The sequence below is a fragment of the Zingiber officinale genome, chromosome 4A (genome assembly GCF_018446385.1).
Source record: "Zingiber officinale cultivar Zhangliang chromosome 4A, Zo_v1.1, whole genome shotgun sequence".
Taxonomy (NCBI): domain Eukaryota; kingdom Viridiplantae; phylum Streptophyta; class Magnoliopsida; order Zingiberales; family Zingiberaceae; genus Zingiber; species Zingiber officinale.
Genome location: NC_055992.1, coordinates 157,301,250 through 157,321,470, shown reverse-complemented (window position 1 = coordinate 157,321,470; position 20,221 = coordinate 157,301,250). Strand labels below are relative to the sequence as shown.

Below are 20,221 nucleotides of genomic sequence, written 5' to 3'. Positions count from 1 at the left end.
AGAAACCTTGTTACAAAAGGTTGAAGGTTGGGTGTTTTCATGAGCTATATAAACACTAAAGCCACAAACTCATACAAAGAGGCACTTCAAGCTACTGAAGGCATAGAAGCACCAGCTGTAGGCTTTTGTAAACCGGCCGACTACAAAGGAGGTATTAGCAGCAATAATATTCTTATTAAACAAGCTAATACACAGATACAGCTTTTAGTCACAATCCTAGAGAAACTTGAATCTCTAGAAGAAAGAATCAAGAAACTTGAAGCAAAAGAAGCTCCAGCCCAACAAGCTCTTCCAGAGGAGATTGTCAAAAATCTTTCTGAAAGAATCCAAGCCATCTCTATTCACGAAAAGCCGAAGGAGGCAAAAGGAAAGCTAAGAGTTTTTACATATCCTTTTCAAATATTGAAAGAAGAACAAGCAAAAACTACAAAGAAGTGATGGCTACGCAAAATAGAAACCCTCCTGTAACAACAATCACCAGAACAGAAGGGGCGCCGCTTTTTGAAGACCAAGTACGAGAATACAGACAAGGTCAAAGGCGTAGATATAACGCACAAAGAGCCATACAGCGAGTAACAAGAAGAATGACTGGTAGAAGCTACAACAATGCCCTAGAACAACAGCTCGACCCTCAGACTCAGCTTCGACTTTCTATGCAAGAAAGAGCCTCAATAGTACCAGCTGAAGTCTTATACCATTCACGAAGAGATGATATACACCATAGGGTGTATGTTCATAGATCAGAAGAAGCAATACTTGTCACCAGCAATCAAGTTGATAGAGCCTTCATACAACCAGAAAGTTTTACTCAACTCCAAAGGAGGGGTAATACAAGTAAGAATCCAAATCCTGCATAGACAAGAAGAAGGAACATTAGCACTGGTTGTTTTTAGAGATAACAGATGGCAGGGTGATCAGGCCATCTTTGCAACTATGGAAATTGACTTAACGCATGGGAGTCAATTGGTTTATGTAATACCTGATACAATGCTTACAATTTCTGATTTCTACAGAAATATACAGGTATCGATACTGACACGAGGATATGAAAACTGGAGAAATGGAGAAGCCAACTTACTAGTCACACGAGGATTGGTAGGTCGATTATCTAATACACCTAACGTTGGCTTTGCATATGAAATACAGAATGTAGTTGACTACTTAGCAAGCCATGGTGTAAGGGCTCTCCCAGGCAGAAGTTATAACACCAGAGATGTCTTAGGGCATAACTGGGTTATAAGGCAATCAACTGTTAACCTGCCTTTGCAGCCTATAGAAGTCAACACAAGGAACATGCTTGATGGAAGTGTGTCATTACAGTTTAATCAATATCAGGCAGCAACCACATCATCTCCACCCAAATTCAATTCAAGGGACGAGGAGATACAATCAGATGAAGAAGAGTTGACGAGCCATACTATTGCAGTACTTGTGGAAGAAGAAAGAGATTCTCCTGAATTATTGGTCAAAAGAATATCTTCGCTCGCACAACTTCCTATTAGACGAACACCAGGAGCTGCGGGGTATGATATCTCTATTACTCATGCACAAGATATACCTGCTCTTGGCAGATCTTTATTATCAACTGGCATTTGTATACAAATTCCACAAAACACATATGCACGAATAGCTCCCAGATCAAGCACTGCCTTAAGGGGCATTATTATAATAGGAGGCGTCATCGACTCAGACTACCGAGGAGAAGTCAAGGTTATGGCCTTCAACACAACAAATGAAGATATATTTCTTAACAAACAGGAATGCATTGCTCAGATTATCATAGAGCATATTGCTACACCAGATGTAAGGGAGGTTGAATTATTGGGTTCAACGGACAGAGGAACATCCGGATTTGGTTCAACAACGAGGAACCAGGTTTGCTCTAGTCATAAAGCTAATCCTAACTGCCTTGGTTGTCATTACTGTTACAGTGATGAAGATTATGCGGCAGAATATGATAAATATGTGGCTCCTTGTTTTGAAACTCAAAAACAAAAGGAATCTGTCTCTGAAGAACAAATATTAGCAATGCAAAAGAAGGCAAGACAGTATGCAATAGAGCAGCATAAATTTTATGAAGAAGAGGCATATTTGAATTTATTAGACGACCCTCCATCAATGGAGCGCAGTTTCGCTATTTCCCGACGGCAATTAAGAAGTTCAAGGGAATATAGACGACAGTTACAAGCAGAACTTGACGCCATGCCATCCTCTTCACAAGCTTCATCAAATTCAGGGCAGTTTCTGTGTATGTTTACAGAAATAACCACTGATACTGATGATAATGATTATATTGATTACCTGCAATATCTAGCTTTGCAGGATTCACCTCATTATCCAATTTCTGAAGATGAATTTATCAATCCATTCGCGGAAGATGGTGGGGAAGAAGTAATAGCCGCTGGCAGCAGTAGTGGTATTACAAAACCAACGATTGGGTTTCTGATTATCCACAGTTACAGCAGCTGCAAGAACAAATCTATTCTCAAGCAGAATCTGCATACAGGCCACCTGCTGACACAACGATGAATCCTGTTGGTTACCCCCCAAACCGTGCTCCCAAAGATGAGCCCATAAGCATTGCAGTTCCACCCACAGCTAAGACAAAATTCAAGCATAATGATCAAAATGAATGGTGGAATTTACCTACAGCTCATCAACAAACAGGGGCAATCCTTACACTCCCACCTCAGCTACATAGAATAGAAGATGTTTTTCTAAGATGGGAAGCAGTTACTAAAAATGTAGTAGCCTTACAGAATTTCACAGACACTCAAGACAAGGCTGACTATATTGAAAACTTACTGGGAGAAACAGAAAGATTAACCTGGATACAGTGGCGAATGGCCTACCCAAATGAGTATCAAGAGTTAATCAATTCTAGTGACGGAAGAAATGGCACGCAGAATATTATTTCCCAGATAAGAAGAGTATTCTTACTAGAAGATCCATTTCAAGGATCAACTGATATGCAAGATAGGGCATATAGAGATCTGGAAAGACTTAGCTGTCAACAGGTAAAAGATCTCATTCCATTTCTAACTGATTATATGCATCTTGCTTCAAAAACAGGAAGGCTATTTACTGGACCAGAACTATCTGAAAAATTCTGGCTCAAACTTCCTGGAGAATTGGGTCGTCGTATTAAAGCAGCATTCGAAGAAAAGTACCAGGGCAACACTATGGGAGTGCATCCCAGAGTTATATTTACCTACAAATATCTAGAGGAAGAATGTAAGAAGGCAGCTTTTAGCAGATCTCTTAAAGATTCATCCTTCTGCAATTAAATGTCCATCCCTGGATATTATAAAGACCCAAAGAAGAAATATGGATTCAGGAAGTCCACCACTTATAAGGGCAAGCCTCATCAGACACATGCAAGAGTAGAGAAAAAGAAGCATCTACTACGAAACAAGAAGTGCAAGTGTTTCCTTTGTGGTGAGGAAGGTCATTTTGCACGAGATTGCCCTAAAGAATTCAAGAATACAAAGAGAGTGGCTCTTTTTGAAGGATTGGAAATTCCTGATGACTATGAAATCTTGTCTGTACAAGAAGGAGATGAGCCCTCAGACGCTATATTTAGTATATCAGAGGGAGAAGACCACCAGGTGAACACTGTTCTTAATCAAGAATTTCTATTTGTTTTTATAGAACAAACAAATTCCTACATGATAGGAAAAACAGAAGGGTGGCAACCTATGGTAAAAATACCGAAGGTTCAGCATGACTGCAATCATATATGGGAAATCAATGGAGAGATAGCATCCCCCTACCAAAAATGTACGTGCTGCAAAAGGGAGACGATGCAGAGGCACCGTATGCACTGTAGTACTTGCCATAAACTTCATGGGGTATGTGTACAAGAAATTATTTTGACATGAGCATACCTATAGAAAGGTCAGTACCAATTCCTTTCTCTCCCACTACATTGATCCAAGAGCAACAAAATTATATTGCATGGTCAGCAGCAGAAATTGAAAGGTTAAAGCAAGAAGTTATCAGTACCAAATTATTAGCAGAAATTCAGATTGAAGCATTAAAGAAAGAGTTTACCGCTGAAAAGGAAGAAATGCTGAGGATTAGTAATGGCAACACCTTAGAGGTATGTACTGAAAATGAAGAACTTCATTTTAAAATTGACCGCCTGGAATTAGAAAACAAAGATTTATTAAAAAGATTGGAGAAAGGCAAGGAATTCTTCAACCCTGAGGAAGAAGATGAAGAAATATGTGAAGAAGAGATACATGTCCCGATTGATTCAGGAAGAGAGAAAATATTCTCTATAGAAGAGGCAAAGCAACCAAGACCCAAGACAAATGGCCTTTTTAACTTGGTTGTAGAGCTTTCTATCCCAGGGGTGGATAGCTTCAAAGTAAACGCCATCCTTGACACCGGCGCTACCACCTGCTGTATTGATCAGGTATCCATACCTCCTCTTGCCATTGAAGATAATACTTTTGTTGTAAATTTCAGTGGTATAAACTCAAAGACAACAGCTAACAAGAAGTTGAGGTACGGAAATATGAAGATAGGGGAACATCAATTCAGGATACCCTATACTTATGCTTTCCCACTCACATTGGGAGGAAACATCACTATGATCCTAGGCTGTAATTTCATTCGAGCCATGCACGGAGGAGTTCGTATTGAAGGAAACGAGGTAACATTCTACAAAAATGTTACAACTATACATACTCAACAAATTGTTCCTGCAGCTCCTATTATTGAGGAACTGGAGCTAGAAGAAGAAGAATATAATCAAATCCAGGAACAGGTATGTTTATGGCAACCTGGACAGCATCTTCAAGACATGATTGCAGAATTAACCAATACGGGTTATATTGGGGATAATCCAATGAAGTATTGGGAGTCTAACCTAGTAACCTGTAAGCTTGAAATCAAGAATCCAGATCTGATTATTGAGGATCGACCACTTAAGCATGTTACCCCTCAAATGCAAGATTCTTTCCGAAAGCATATCAGATCTCTGCTGGACTTAAAGGTTATCAGACCAAGCAACAGTCGTCACAGAACGACTGCGATTATAGTATACTCAGGTACTACTATAGACCCCAAGACAGGGAAGGAAACCAAAGGAAAAGAAAGAATGGTCTTTAATTACAAACGGCTCAATGACAACACCCACAAAGACCAGTACAGCCTTCCAGGTATCAACACTATAATACATAGAGTTGGAAGAAGTAAGATTTTCTCAAAGTTTGATCTCAAAAGCGGGTTTCATCAAGTGGCCATGGATCCAGACTCTGTATCATGGACGGCCTTCTGGGTACCTGACGGACTTTTTGAATGGCTAGTCATGCCATTCGGACTCAAGAATGCTCCTGCGGTCTTTCAACGCAAAATGGACAACTACTTTAAAGGTACAGAAAAGTTTATAGCAGTTTACATTGATGATATCTTGGTCTATTCAGATACTGAAGAGGAGCATAGAGAACATTTGAATGCCCTTCTCAAAATATGCCAGAAAAATGGACTGATACTAAGCCCAACGAAGATGAAGATTGGCAGCCCAACTATAGAATTTCTAGGGGCCACTATTGGCAATTCAAAGATTAAACTCCAACCGCACATTATCTCCAAAGTAGCCAATTTCAGCAATGAAGAGCTACAGACCACCAAAGGGTTAAGATCTTGGTTAGGGATCTTAAATTATGCCCGTTCCTATATCCCTAATCTGGAAAAAATCCTTGGTCCCTTATATTCTAAGACATCTCCAAATGGGGAAAAGCGCATGAATTCTCAAAACTGGGCGCTAGTTAATAAGGTGAAATCCATGATTAAAGACCTTCCAGATTTAGCAATACCTCCTGCAAATTGTTATGTTATAATTGAGTCAGATGGCTGCATGGAAGGATGGGGAGGGGTTCTGAAATGGAAACCTCATAAGTATGATCCCAAGACTGCAGAATTAATAAGTGCTTATGCAAGCGGAAAATTTTCCCCACTAAAATCCACCATTGACGCGGAAATTCATGCCATAATGAATTGCATGAATAGCTTCAAGATATATTATCTTGATAAGGAGGAGCTTCTTATTCGCACAGATTGCCAGGCAATTATAAGCTTCTTTAACAAAACCGCGCAAAACAAGCCTTCGCGTGTCTGTTGGATAGCATTTACGGACTTTATTACTGGACTAGGCATTCCTGTCCACTTCCAGCACATAGAAGGTAAAGACAATACCTTGGCTGACACATTATCTCGTTTGGTTTCTTTTATTGCAGGGCCATGGACCCTTTCAAACGAAGACGAATTGATAATACAACAATGGGAGGAAGCAATTCATCAGTTGCAGGCCAAGCCCAGCAACAAGGCGGCTTCATATCTGGAGAACCTTATCACTTTCTGGCTCAGTACAAAGAAGTCTCCTGTAGCCGCGGCCCAAGGGTATGCACTATCCTTGAAGAAGACGCCAGAAGACACTTGGCCGACATTGAAAAGACCGTTGCCGACCAGCTCATCCACAATATCCTGGAGCTCAAGCTTATCCACGACATCAAAGAAGCAGATTTCAGCATCAGAAGTGAACACCCCAAAGGACTCTACTTTAAAGATACCTTACCCAGACATCATCCAGAATATGGTGGACACACCACCATAACAAGACAGAGCGTGGTGAGCCCAACAAATCCAAAGTAGATTTGCTTTAATAAAAGCAGATTTGAATTCACATGGACTGAGCCTCGGGGAGCCGTCCAAATGAAAAAGAATCTAGCCTTAGCTGTAAAGACTATAGGCTGTGTTGTAAAGCTTGTAAAGGGATAAGAAAGAGGAACAGATAAGGATACCCATGAGTGATGACGAGGCCCACAAGTGCACTCAGCTCATCTCTATCCTTCTCCTTCTCTCTTCTATATAACCCTCCAGTTAGCTCATTGCAGAACACACACCGCTTCACGGTACAAGTTCTACTCTGAGAAGTCTAGGTTTGTAAGTCTTTAAGCTAAATTCCAAGTTCCTTTTCTTATAATTTAGTCCTGTACTTTTCTCTTTGGTACATTATCTAAGTTATTGGAAAAGAAGACGTTTCCGCACTTTATGGTATCAGAGCTAATTTTTATGGCTGAGTAAACCCTACTCAGGATATTCACAGGGGAGAGGATGGGTAAAAGTAGTAATTTCCTTTATGTGTTTTTCTTCAAACAATAAAAGACATCTTTCTTTAAAACTCGGATCTAGCGAATTGCAACTGTTGATCAGTTATAGCAAACTCCGAAGGCATGTCTAGCGAATTGCAACTGTTGATCAGTTATAGCGAAAACATGAACTGATATAGTGTCTGAATAACAGGGTCCTAAAGTTTATCAAACTAAAAGTCTAGTGGTGATAAGGCGACCGGGGAACGACGAGTGGATTGCAAAAGAACAGGTCCTAACTTGGTAACAAGGCAAGGGATGCCGATATAAATCCAAGGGCACACCTGTGTGAGCAAGAAAGTTTTTAGAACCTCCTAAGTTGTAAGCCACAACACTTAAGAATGATAGACTATAGGGTACAGTTATAATTGTGTCTATGTCTAGACGTTGGGAAGAACATATACAGTGATACCATAAAGTGCGGAAACGTCTTGTTTTCCAATAACTTAGATAATGTACCAAAGAGAAAAGTACATGACTAAATTATAAGAAAAGGAACTTGGAATTTAGCTTAAAGACTTACAAACTTAGACTTCTCAGAGTAGAACTTGTACCGTGAAGCGGTGTGTGTTCTGCAATGAGCTAACTGGAGGGTTATATAGAAGAGAGAAGGAGAAGGATAGAGATGAGCTGAGTGCACTTGTGGGCCTCGTCATCACTCATGGGTATCCTTATCTGTTCCTCTTTCTTATCCCTTTACAAGCTTTACAACACAGCCTATAGTCTTTACAGCTAAGGCTAGATTCTTTTTCATTTGGACGACTCCCCGAGGCTCAGTCCATGTGAATTCGAATCTGCTTTTATTAAAGCAAATCTACTTTGGATTTATTGGGCTCACCACGCTCTGTCTTCTTATGGTGGTGTGTCCACCATATTCTGGATGATGTCTTGTAGTTGCAGAAAAGCTGTGAATAAGGACGTCTTTACAGCTGAGACGCTGGGTAAGGCATCTTTAAAGTAAAGTCCTTTGGGGTGTTCACTTCTGATGCTGAAATCTGCTTCTTTAATGTCGTGGATAAGCTTGAGCTCCAGGATGTTGTGGATGAGCTGGTCTGCAACGGTCTTTTCGATGTCGGCCAAGTGTCTTCTGGCGTCTTCTTCAAGGATAGTGCATACCCTTGGGCCGCGGCTACAGGAGACTTCTTTGTACTGAGCCAAAAAGTGATAAGGCTCTCCAGATATGAAGCCGCCTTGTTGCTGGGCTTGGCCTGCAGCTGCTGAATTGTTTCCTCCCATTGTTGCATTATCAATTCGTCTTCGTTTGAAGGAGTCCATGGTCCTACAATAACAGAAACCAATCAAGATAATGTGTCAGCCAAGGTGTTGTCTTTACCTTCTATGTGCTGAAAGTGGACAGGGATGCCAAGTCCAGTAATAAAGTCCGTAAATGCTATCCATCGGACACAAGAAGGTTTATTTTGCGCGGTTTTGTTGAAGAAACTTATAATTGCCTGACAATCTGTGCGAATAAGAAGCTTTTCTTTATCAAGATAATATATCTTGAAGCTATTCATGCAATTCATTATAGCATGGATTTCCGCGTCAATAGTATATTTTAATCTCCCCATCCTTCCATGCAGCCATCTGACTCAATTATAACATAACAATTTGCAGGAGGTATTGCTAAATCTGGAAGGTCTTTAATCATGGATTTCACCTTATTAACTAGCGCCCAGTTTTGAGAATTCATGCGCTTTTCCCCATTTGGAGATGTCTTAGAATATAAGGGACCAAGGATTTTTTCCAGATTAGGGATATAGGAACGGGCATAATTTAAGATCCCTAACCAAGATCTTAACCCTTTGGTGGTCTGTAGCTCTTCATTGCTGAAATTGGCTACTTTGGAGATAATATGGGGTTGAAGTTTGATTTTTGAATTTCCAATAGTAGCTCCCAGAAATTCTATAGTCGGGCTGCCAATCTTCATCTTTGTTGGGCTTAGTATCAGCCCATTTTTCTGGCATATTTTGAGAAGGGCCTTTAGATGTTCCCTGTGCTCCTCTTCAGTTTCTGAATAAACAAGAATATCATCAATGTAAACTGCTATGAATTTTTCAGTACCTTTAAAGCAATTATCCATTTTGCGCTGAAAAACCGCAGGAGCATTTTTGAGTCCGAAGGGCATAACGAGCCATTCAAAAAGCCCGTCAGGTACCCAGAAGGCCGTCTATGGTACCGAATCAGGATCCATGGCTACTTGATGGAACCCACTTTTGAGGTCAAATTTGGAAAAGATCTTGCTTCTCCCAACTCTATGTATTATAGTGTTAATACCCGGGAGACTATATTGGTCTTTGTGAGTATTGTCATTCAGTCGCTTGTAGTTGAAGACCATTCTTTCCTTTCCTTTAGTTTCTTTTCCTGTTTTGGGATCCACAGTGGTTCCTGAGTAGACAATAATTGCAGTAGTTCTATGACAATTGTTGCTAGGTCTGATAACCTTTAAGTCCAGCAGAGATCTGATATGCTTTCGGAAAGAATCTTGCATTTGAGGGGTAACATGCTTAAGTGGTCGATCCTCAATAATCAGATCTGGATTCTTGATTTCAAGCTTACAGGTTACTAGGTTAGACTCCCAATACTTCATTGGATTATCCCCAATATAACCCGTATTGGTTAATTCTGCAATCATGTCTTGAAGATGCTGTCCAGGTTGCCATAAACATACCTGTTCCTGGATTTGATTATATTCTTCTTCTTCTAGCTCCAGTTCCTCAATAATAGGAGCTGCAGGAACAATTTGTTGAGTATGTATAGTTGTAACATTTTTGTAGAATGTTACCTCGTTTCCTTCAATACGAACTCCTCCGTGCATGGCTCGAATGAAATTACAGCCTAGGATCATAGTGATGTTTCCTCCCAATGTGAGTGGGAAAGCATAAGTATAGGGTATCCTGAATTGATGTTCCCCTATCTTCATATTTCCGTACCTCAACTTCTTGTTAGCTGTTGTCTTTGAGTTTATACCACTGAAATTTACAACAAAAGTATTATCTTCAATGGCAAGAGGAGGTATGGATACCTGATCAATACAGCAGGTGGTAGCGCCGGTGTCAAGGATGGCGTTTACTTTGAAGCTATCCACCCCTGGGATAGAAAGCTCTACAACCAAGTTAAAAAGGCCATTTGTCTTGGGTCTTGGTTGCTTTGCCTCTTCTATAGAGAATATTTTCTCTCTTCCTGAATCAATCAGGACATGTATCTCTTCTTCACATATTTCTTCATCTTCTTCCTCAGGGTTGAAGAATTCCTTGCCTTTCTCCAATCTTTTTAATAAATCTTTGTTTTCTAATTCCAGGCGGTCAATTTTAAAATGAAGTTCTTCATTTTCAGTACATACCTCTAAGGTGTTGCCATTACTAATCCTCAGCATTTCTTCCTTTTCAGCGGTAAACTCTTTCTTTAATGCTTCAATCTGAATTTCTGCTAATAATTTGGTACTGATAACTTCTTGCTTTAACCTTTCAATTTCTGCTGCTGACCATGCAATATAATTTTGTTGCTCTTGGATCAATGTAGTGGGAGAGAAAGGAATTGGTACTGACCTTTCTATAGGTATGCTCATGTCAAAATAATTTCTTGTACACATACCCCATGAAGTTTATGGCAAGTACTACAGTGCATACGGTGCCTCTGCATCGTCTCCCTTTTGCAGCACGTACATTTTTGGTAGGGGGATGCTATCTCTCCATTGATTTCCCATATATGATTGCAGTCATGCTGAACCTTCGGTATTTTTACCATAGGTTGCCACCCTTCTGTTTTTCCTATCATGTAGGAATTTGTTTGTTCTATAAAAACAAATAGAAATTCTTGATTAAGAACAGTGTTCACCTGGTGGTCTTCTCCCTCTGATATACTAAATATAGCGTCTGAGGGCTCATCTCCTTCTTGTACAGACAAGATTTCATAGTCATCAGGAATTTCCAATCCTTCAAAAAGAGCCACTCTCTTTGTATTCTTGAATTCTTTAGGGCAATCTCGTGCAAAATGACCTTCCTCACCACAAAGGAAACACTTGCACTTCTTGTTTCGTAGTAGATGCTTCTTTTTCTCTACTCTTGCATGTGTCTGATGAGGCTTGCCCTTATAAGTGGTGGACTTCCTGAATCCATATTTCTTCTTTGGGTCTTTATAATATCCAGGGATGGACATTTAATTGCAGAAGGATGAATCTTTAAGAGATCTGCTAAAAGCTGCCTTCTTACATTCTTCCTCTAGATATTTGTAGGTAAATATAACTCTGGGATGCACTCCCATAGTGTTGCCCTGGTACTTTTCTTCGAATGCTGCTTTAATACGACGACCCAATTCTCCAGGAAGTTTGAGCCAGAATTTTTCAGATAGTTCTGGTCCAGTAAATAGCCTTCCTGTTTTTGAAGCAAGATGCATATAATCAGTTAGAAATGGAATGAGATCTTTTACCTGTTGACAGCTAAGTCTTTCCAGATCTCTATATGCCCTATCTTGCATATCAGTTGATCCTTGAAATGGATCTTCTAGTAAGAATACTCTTCTTATCTGGGAAATAATATTCTGCGTGCCATTTCTTCCGTCACTAGAATTGATTAACTCTTGATACTCATTTGGGTAGGCCATTCGCCACTGTATCCAGGTTAATCTTTCTGTTTCTCCCAGTAAGTTTTTAATATAGTCAGCCTTGTCTTGAGTGTCTGTGAAATTCTGTAAGGCTACTACATTTTTAGTAACTGCTTCCCATCTTAGAAAAACATCTTCTATGACCAGTTGGAGATCTACGTCAGCAACTAGGAGAGCGCCACGTGCCCAGCGTCCGTTGGTTCAGCGATTCGGACAGGATCAGCGTTCCTTATGAAGAATAATCTAACATTAGTGCATCAAACCCATAGATCAAAATAAGGCTTAACAACGATAACAAAAATAGTGGTTTGCTATTAAGCATATATGTTGGTGCAAATTAATGATCTGGAAGAATAAAAACAAAGTTTTGTAACCATCAATTAAAATCATTTGTTGTTTTGGTTGACTCGACTAGATTTATACGTTCATGCAAATAAAAATTGATATTATGTTGTCACGACCCAACTTATAAACCCCAAGTTGACCCTTTCCCTTGACAACGATTAAATCGAAGGTGTATTAATGCGTTTTTAGGTGATCAACCCTTTAAGTTATAATCCATATTAAAGAATGTGTAACTAGTGTGATGCTGCAATCTAGTGAATTCAAAACAAGTCTAGTTCTCTAGCAAAGCTTTGGAAGATCGCATGGTATTGTGTTGAGTTTAAATGAGGAAAAATATACAAATGGTTGAGAAAAAAAAATAAAAAGGAGAAGATAATGGACGCACCCATAGAAGAGAATAAAGGGCAGATGACAAAAAATGGTTGTTGAATGCTAGTGTTTGGCAAATAAGTCGTTTGATGATGTCAAGCAAATAGTGACATTAGACATACAATTTGAATGGTCGATTGGGTAATTAGGGGTTTAATATTTTTTTTCCAAGTGAATCGATTTGTAAACCAAAACCCTTTTTTTTCTAATGAAGTTGTTTGAACCACTTTTTGAAGACTTCTTAATTACTGGGAAAAGTAGTCCCTTTCTATTCTCCCTGTGTACCTACTTTTAGACCAATGATGATATCCATTAGCAATCACCTATTCAATTTCTTTATTTTTATTCAATAGTTTAGAAAATAACCAGAGCAACATAAACTTCTTTCAAATTTATGATAAGTAAAATATGGAAGTAACTAAAATGATCAAAATTTAAATGTAGCTGAGAGTAGCTACACAAACACATGCTTTGAAAGTTTGGTCAAAGAGAAACTCCAAACCCAACAACAAAAATGTGTTTGAGAATCTACAAGTCGTCCTTAGCATGTCTCAAGAGAATTTAGAAGCACCAAGAAAAGTGCATTAACTAGGAAAAAGCTAAATGAGAATGCAATAATATGAAATACCAAGAAACAAAGTTCTAAATCTCAAACTGTGTTGATGTTTTAGGTTTTGATAGGAACCATATTGCTTTGGTATCATATCGATGATCTAATGTATGGTTCAAGTGGGGGTGGAAGGAGGAAAGAGATAAAGAAGAAAAAGATATACTAATTATATAATTAAATTCAATGTATACTTTTCATTTGGAATGCTACGATTTTGACATTGGATTGTATAGAGACAAACTATAAAAAAAATAATATTATCTTAATTTTAGGATGCTGATGGATGTTGAGTGTTGACATGAAATAATACTTGTCGACAAAATTAATACAATGACACCTGATATATTGTTTCAATGCTAGGTGATATCATTATCTTAATTTTACCTTGCCAAGGGATGTTGAATGTTGACATTAAATGACACTCATCGATATGATTGAGACAACGACACAAGAGACAATGTGTCAAGTAGTATCGAGTTTCAATTATTTATTGGAATGATATGTTTTGAATGTTTTGTCCGACACAATGCAAGATTTTAAAGGTGAGGAGTATCATAACACATGCAACATAATTTTATCAACATAATTTATAACCATTTTCTAATTATTTATCACCATGCTAAAAAAGTCTAAGGAAGGATACCATAGTGATCAAAAACTAATTTGAATTCATGCTTAGAAGGTTGATAATCGAAGTTATATATCTTCCCATACAACTAATCAAAAAGTATAAGGTTGATAATCAAAGATATATATCTTTCCAAACAACTAATAAAAAAGTATGAGGAAAAGAAGCAAGATGATATTTGTCGAGAAAAAGCGAATAATAAAATTCCAAGAGAAATTATGTGGAGAATTATTAAAAAAAAATGTGGTTGTGTAACGTATATTGAAATAATTAAGGATATACACGAGAATATAATAAAGAGAGTGAAGATTTTAAGCAGATTGATTGAAACGTTTTTGAAAAGATAGGATTATATAAAGGATAAATTCTTTTACACTAATTATGAATGAACTTACTAGACATATTCAAGATACGTTACCATGATGTATGTTGTTTGCAGATAATATTTTTTGATAAGTAAGATACGTGAAGGAAGGAGTAAATGCTAAGCTCGAATATTGGCGGAAAATATTAGAACTGAAAAATTTTAGGGTTAGTAGAGTAAAGACAGAATATATGAAATTTAAGTTTTGTAATATTAGATATTGTAAGACAATTATTAAGAAAGAGATGATGAGGAGCCTATAATTAAGAGATTTAAGTATTTAGGATTCTTTTTACAAAAGGGTGGGGGTTGAGAGATGTCTTTCATAATATACAAGTAGGATGATTGAAATGAAGGAGAATATTAGTTCTTTGTGATCGTAAAGTATCTTTAAAATTTAGAGAAAAGTTATACAAAATGGTACTTAGTTGTGCTATATTATATGAAGTTGAATAATGGTTATGACTTGAGCACATGAGCAGAAGATGAGAGTCGCAAATATGAGAATGTTAAGGTGGATATGTGAATATATGAGAATGGATAGGATACAAATAAGAATATTAGAGAGAAAATTGATGTTATGCTTATTGAGAAAAACTCTGAGAGACGTGTTTAAGATCATATAGACATGTATTTAGATGACTAATAAATGTTCTAATTAGGCGATGTGAAATTATGACAAATACACATTTAACGAGAAGAGGAAGATCAAAGAAGACCTGGTTAGCAATGATAAAATAAGATAAATATAGATGATGATATATTTAGGGGATAGAGCTCAATAGCGTAGGAGGATTCATATAACCGACTCTACATAGTGGGATGAAATTTGATTATTGTTATTGTATTTATAAGCATTAGTAACACTCTGTAGGCGTGCCACTTGTTTATATATCGAGCGTTGGACTTGTGGTTTTTCCTAGCTCCCCAACACTATGTAGAGGTGCTTCGCGCGCTTAAACACAACTATGACTATTGAAATGCTAGCATTTTTAGATGTATATTCACCATCCATTAGTCGAATTTGCTAGTGACATAATTCTTATATAATGAGCTAACTAGAGGATCATGTAAAAATTTAATTATGTTCGCCATAATTATAATTTTCTTTTTCTCCAACATTTTCACAACTCAATTTATAGCTTTATTTCATGCTACTACCAAGGTATTGCTTTTAGTGATACACTAATGGTATATAAACTTGCTCAAAAATTCACTATCACATAAAATCACCAAGCATTTGATTCTATTCAAATTAGTTGGCATGCGTAGTTTCAGATCTTCATGCAAAATCATTAAATATTATGCACAAAGAAGATAAACATGGAATTCAATAAAATTTCAAAGCAACAAGTAGATAAGGGAGTTAACAGTAATATAGGTAACCTTTTCCTTGATTATGCTTTCCCAATTCTGGCATCATGAATCCTCCTCCTTACTTTTAGGTTCAAGTTATATGGATAGACATCATGGTGAGGGCACTAGCCATTTCTTTGCTAACTCTCAAATGTAAAATCAACCGATTTTGATAAGCCATAACACTTAAAGTCAATATTACTACACTCGGATGCAATTTGAGGCTAATATAAATAAAAAATAGCTCGAGAGACTTGTTATCTGTAACTGTACAGCAGCTATTGAAGATGAAGTCACTATGAAAATCTCCTCAAAACTCATTCAAAATAACCATGCATTATTTGCACCCAGTCCCCTTTTTGTTCCCCAAGCACTTCCTTGCCCCCTGACTTTTCCAAATATCCCACAACTCAAGGATTATAAGAGGTAGATCTGTAAATATTTCTATTCAAGCTAAAAACAAATAGGTTTCAGATCATAGGTTTAATGGGATTCTAGAAAACCATCATCCGTGCAACTGAGTTTCGAACGTAATCTATTGATGGAGGAACAACATAATCACAGAGGAGAGATCAATTGACAAAGATAAAGATTTCTTCTCAAGATGGAATTTGCTGTTGAAATGAAGCTCTCAAGAACCCAGAGCAATTGCTGATCTCAAGCACAAAGAAAACAAAGGATTAGGGAAAACTTCAAGGGTCCCGAAGGGGGAGAGATTGTGCTAGGGAAAAACTCTTGTGACTGGAAACACTATTAGTCATTTCCAAGTTCCAAACACGAAGAAGGGGATTTCCAATGCTTCACATGATGTCCATTGCAGGCATGGATATGAGAGGATGATTAACTTGCTGCTGCTTTCTTAGCTATGGATGAAACCTCAGCACATGAAGCCTTCGCCTGAAGTTGAAGCTGGAGGGTGAGGGGGAGAAATTGCTGCATCACACAGATGGAAACTTAGAAGAAAACTGAGAAAAGTCAATATCCATGTCACAGTTATTGTTGTGTTTGCAATGCTTATCTGTCATCTGCTAGAGGAAGGGAATTGTGTGATTCACTATTGTTTTCCAATAGAAAGGATTTGGTTTGACTTGATGGAGGAATTGCCACCATAAAGCTTAAAGAGTGTCGCAGATAGAATCCAGAGCTGAGGGAGAGTGTCATCTGCAATACAACATAAAATCACAGGAGATTGTGCTAGGGAGAGAGATTAGGGTTAACTTTTGTGTCAAATTGAGGTAAATGGTTTCAGGTTGGGTCTTGGTTTTTAAAACATAGCATAACATGTGCTAATTGGTATCACATGATACAAAATGAGATTCTTCATGTCTTGACCTGTATCGATTGAGACAACTATGAGTCAGATATAAATAATTGTGCGGAGAAGAGATTTCACACACTAAAGTAGTAGTCATTGGTTGAAATTTTATGCCAGTTTGCTTGGCTTGGGCTACAGTTTTGTTTCTGTTACTGAGAAAAATGGATACTGTCTTGGCATTGACATTCTATTGATGTATCACTCATGCTAATTGATATCACGTGGTACTGGATGAGATTTTCCATGTCTCTATTGGTAGTGGTTGAGATAAAGATAATTGATATGAGAACAAGTCAATTATCAAAAGTTGAGGAGATCTCATTGACCTTGTAGTAGCAATGAAGATCAACAACAACATAAGCCAAGAAATCTAAGGAAGTGTTGTTGGAGCTTGCCCCAATTCAGGTGGGGGTGGGGGTTCACAAAGTGGAGATTAAAAGGAGTAAGATTGAGGGTTAGGGGAACTAAAGTGATGGTCAACACAGAAAGGCTTGGATTTCTACAAAAAGGCTTTGATTTTAGTATGTTGGGTTCAATTCCATGGGTTGTGGGGTGAGTACGAATAATTTTTCGTGTAAGAAGATTTTCTATATTATTGATAATTATAAGTCAATTTAACAAATTATATTATAAGTATTAGTTATAATTATAAGTTATATTATGTCATCTAAATTTTAATTAAAATATAATATTAGTTAACTCAAAGGGTATAACTTTATGTTAATGCCTTATAAATTGAATGCTACTAATGTATAATTGGTCAGTTAATTAATTGTGCATAAGTTTGTTAATTAATTTTGATATGTATGTTGAGATATTACTTTGTTTAATGATTAATAGCTTTTTTTCGTTAGCATAGTCACAAACTCATATATAATATAAATATTATTAATTATGCTATTTGAAAAATATAGATTAATTAAATATATTAATTAAATGTAATACAATATAATTTTATAGATTAATATTAACTTCCATATGAATATTATATCTTTATAGGCTATTATATAGTTAGTTAATTTATGATTTAATTTAAATTAATTGGAATATTTTATAGTTAATTAATAATATTATATTTATATTCAATTAATTAAGCACTTAAATTTAAGTATATACACTAGGTAACTTTAAGTAAATATTAAATAGTTATATTTAACATGAAAATTAAATTTATCCATTTGGTTCAACTTATTTCATTGTCTAAATTTTTCTTAAATATTAATTTAACATAAAAAATTAAATGTGATTAAACTCAATATCTAACATTATTGGAGCAAAAGGTGATATCGCTCACTCTAAGTGACCAGTATCGCCGACCCATGACAAGATATATGTAGATAAATCATGGGAGACATTTTGCCCAGAACAACATAATATCTAACATTATGGCATATACAACATGTGAGATGATGGATCAAAATGTGATAATCAAGCTGCCATTTACATTGCAAGCAATTTAGTATTTTATGAATGCATTAAACTCATTGAAGGAAGTTGATGCCACTCCATTTGTGATGTTGTCAGCCAAGAAGATTGACAAACTATCCTAAAGGACACTGTGTTGATATATTATAATTACCAAGTATCTTTCGGCCTACATTTATGTTTTTGCATAGCAACCTGGGAACTATGGATTATATTCATACTCCAACTCAGGGATTATATTCATACTCCAACTCAGGGAGAGTTTTAGAAAAAACAAATGGTTTAGTCTCACTCCCAATTAGTTGCTGAAGTGTTATTTGGCTTGGGTATTATTTGTACCTGGGTCATAATCACTAGTTTGATCAATACTGCAAAAACTATATTATTAACTTTATTGTTACTCAATTTCTTTAATCATACTTACTAGTTATCTGTGTCTGTAAATATGCAACTTTGATGTTCAAAATTTAGTCCTATGTATCCAATGGTTTATGATACAAAACTGATAAATTTGAAGTTTTCATGCTTTCTTTTGATTTGTATCACTACTCTATGTTGTCATATGAGAAATAATTCTTTTTTTCCTTGTTTTCAGCTAAATGAAAATATCGACCAATGGCCACATCTTAATGAGTTGTTACAGTGCTACAAAGCTGATTGGGAGGTGGATGAAAACAAATATGGACATTATGAAAGTGTTGCACCATCATCTTTTCAAAATCAAATATTTGAAGGGCCTGACACTGATATGGAAACTGGTGTGCGACATGTTTGTTAAATATGTTTAATTGTAAATCCTCATTTGTAATGATTTTATCCTTTGTACAGAGATGCACCTTGCCAGTGAAAGACTTCCCAAGAATGACAATGTTACTTGTGATGATGTCCCTAGTACTTCAGGCAGACAAATGTCTGAAGTCAGCTTACATAAGTCATCCTTCAATTGTCAGGACATGGTACTTTTATATTTTTGCCTTAGATATATGTTTAATGGATGTATTCTGTTCTGGGCAGGAAAAGATGATTTTGCGTTATCTTCCATTAGTTGTTGATGTTAATAAGGAAAAGTCTTGAGCTAAATGGTGATTTTAAAAAGATATGATAAATTTTTAGAGTTTATCTCATGGACTGATTGTCTTATTCAGCCTAAATAAGTGTTGTAACTAGATTGAACTTTTAAAACAATGCATCTAGCTACAAGTTTGTAATACCCATATCTAATCTGAGGATATACGACATTGATACTTCCAACATATGAATCAAACTTACATGAATTTGGAAGCAAGAAGGCTACTTATGCTGCATCATGAACATCATAATTTCAAAATTGATATTGGTTTTGAGATTGGATGGTTAGAAGATCTGCTGGTCATTTCAGATCTTTATGATCAATAAAATAAAATTGGCAAAAATAATCCTAAAAATGAAAAGTAAAATATAAGTATTCCACATACAAGACAACGGATGATATTTTATCACAATAAGAAGGATGCATTTATGTTTCATAAAATATCTGATGATTATTAAGACATAATATTAACAATAAAAGAAAGTAATTGCAAAGTTAGATTGAGGATTAAAATTGCATTTAAGAAATATGTCCGACACACAACAAAGGGCACATATATGCCTAAGAGAAGGGGTGATGGGGAAGACAGGGTCCCCTTAGATAGGGAAATTAAGTTATCTACAATCACGAAGGCAATAGCATGCCATACTAGCCATTGAATTGTTTTTTTTTCCATTATTGTCTTACAGACTAGCACACTACACAAACTTATAACCTGTATGGTCCTCATCAGGTTCAGAAGTATTTTACATCCTATTACTATGTTGCTGCATTCTGAAGATATTTCCTATGCATTGTACAATAAGAATTAAGGTATAGGGGATCATGGTCAATTTAAATTGATACTGAAAATAAACCTTTTTTGGTGCAGGTTAAATTCATTTATCCAAGACAATCCTTGTCTTATTCAGCATAACATGTGTCTACACGGTTAACAGTAAACTGAAGCGTCTAATGTAATATAATGCTCATAGGTGGTTTGGC

At 36.7% G+C, this 20,221-nt stretch overlaps 1 protein-coding gene across 1 annotated transcript in view; it reads left to right on the top strand.

The window, feature by feature from the left end:
- The window catches only part of LOC121971855 (guanine nucleotide exchange factor SPIKE 1-like), a 106,019-nt gene that overhangs the window by 9,505 nt on the left and 76,293 nt on the right, over window positions 1–20,221 (top strand). Inside the window, exons 4-5 of the mRNA XM_042523326.1 lie at window positions 18,764–18,926; window positions 18,997–19,124. Of these exons, the coding sequence (XP_042379260.1) occupies window positions 18,764–18,926; window positions 18,997–19,124 (291 nt within the window). The remainder of the gene's footprint in view (window positions 1–18,763; window positions 18,927–18,996; window positions 19,125–20,221) is intronic.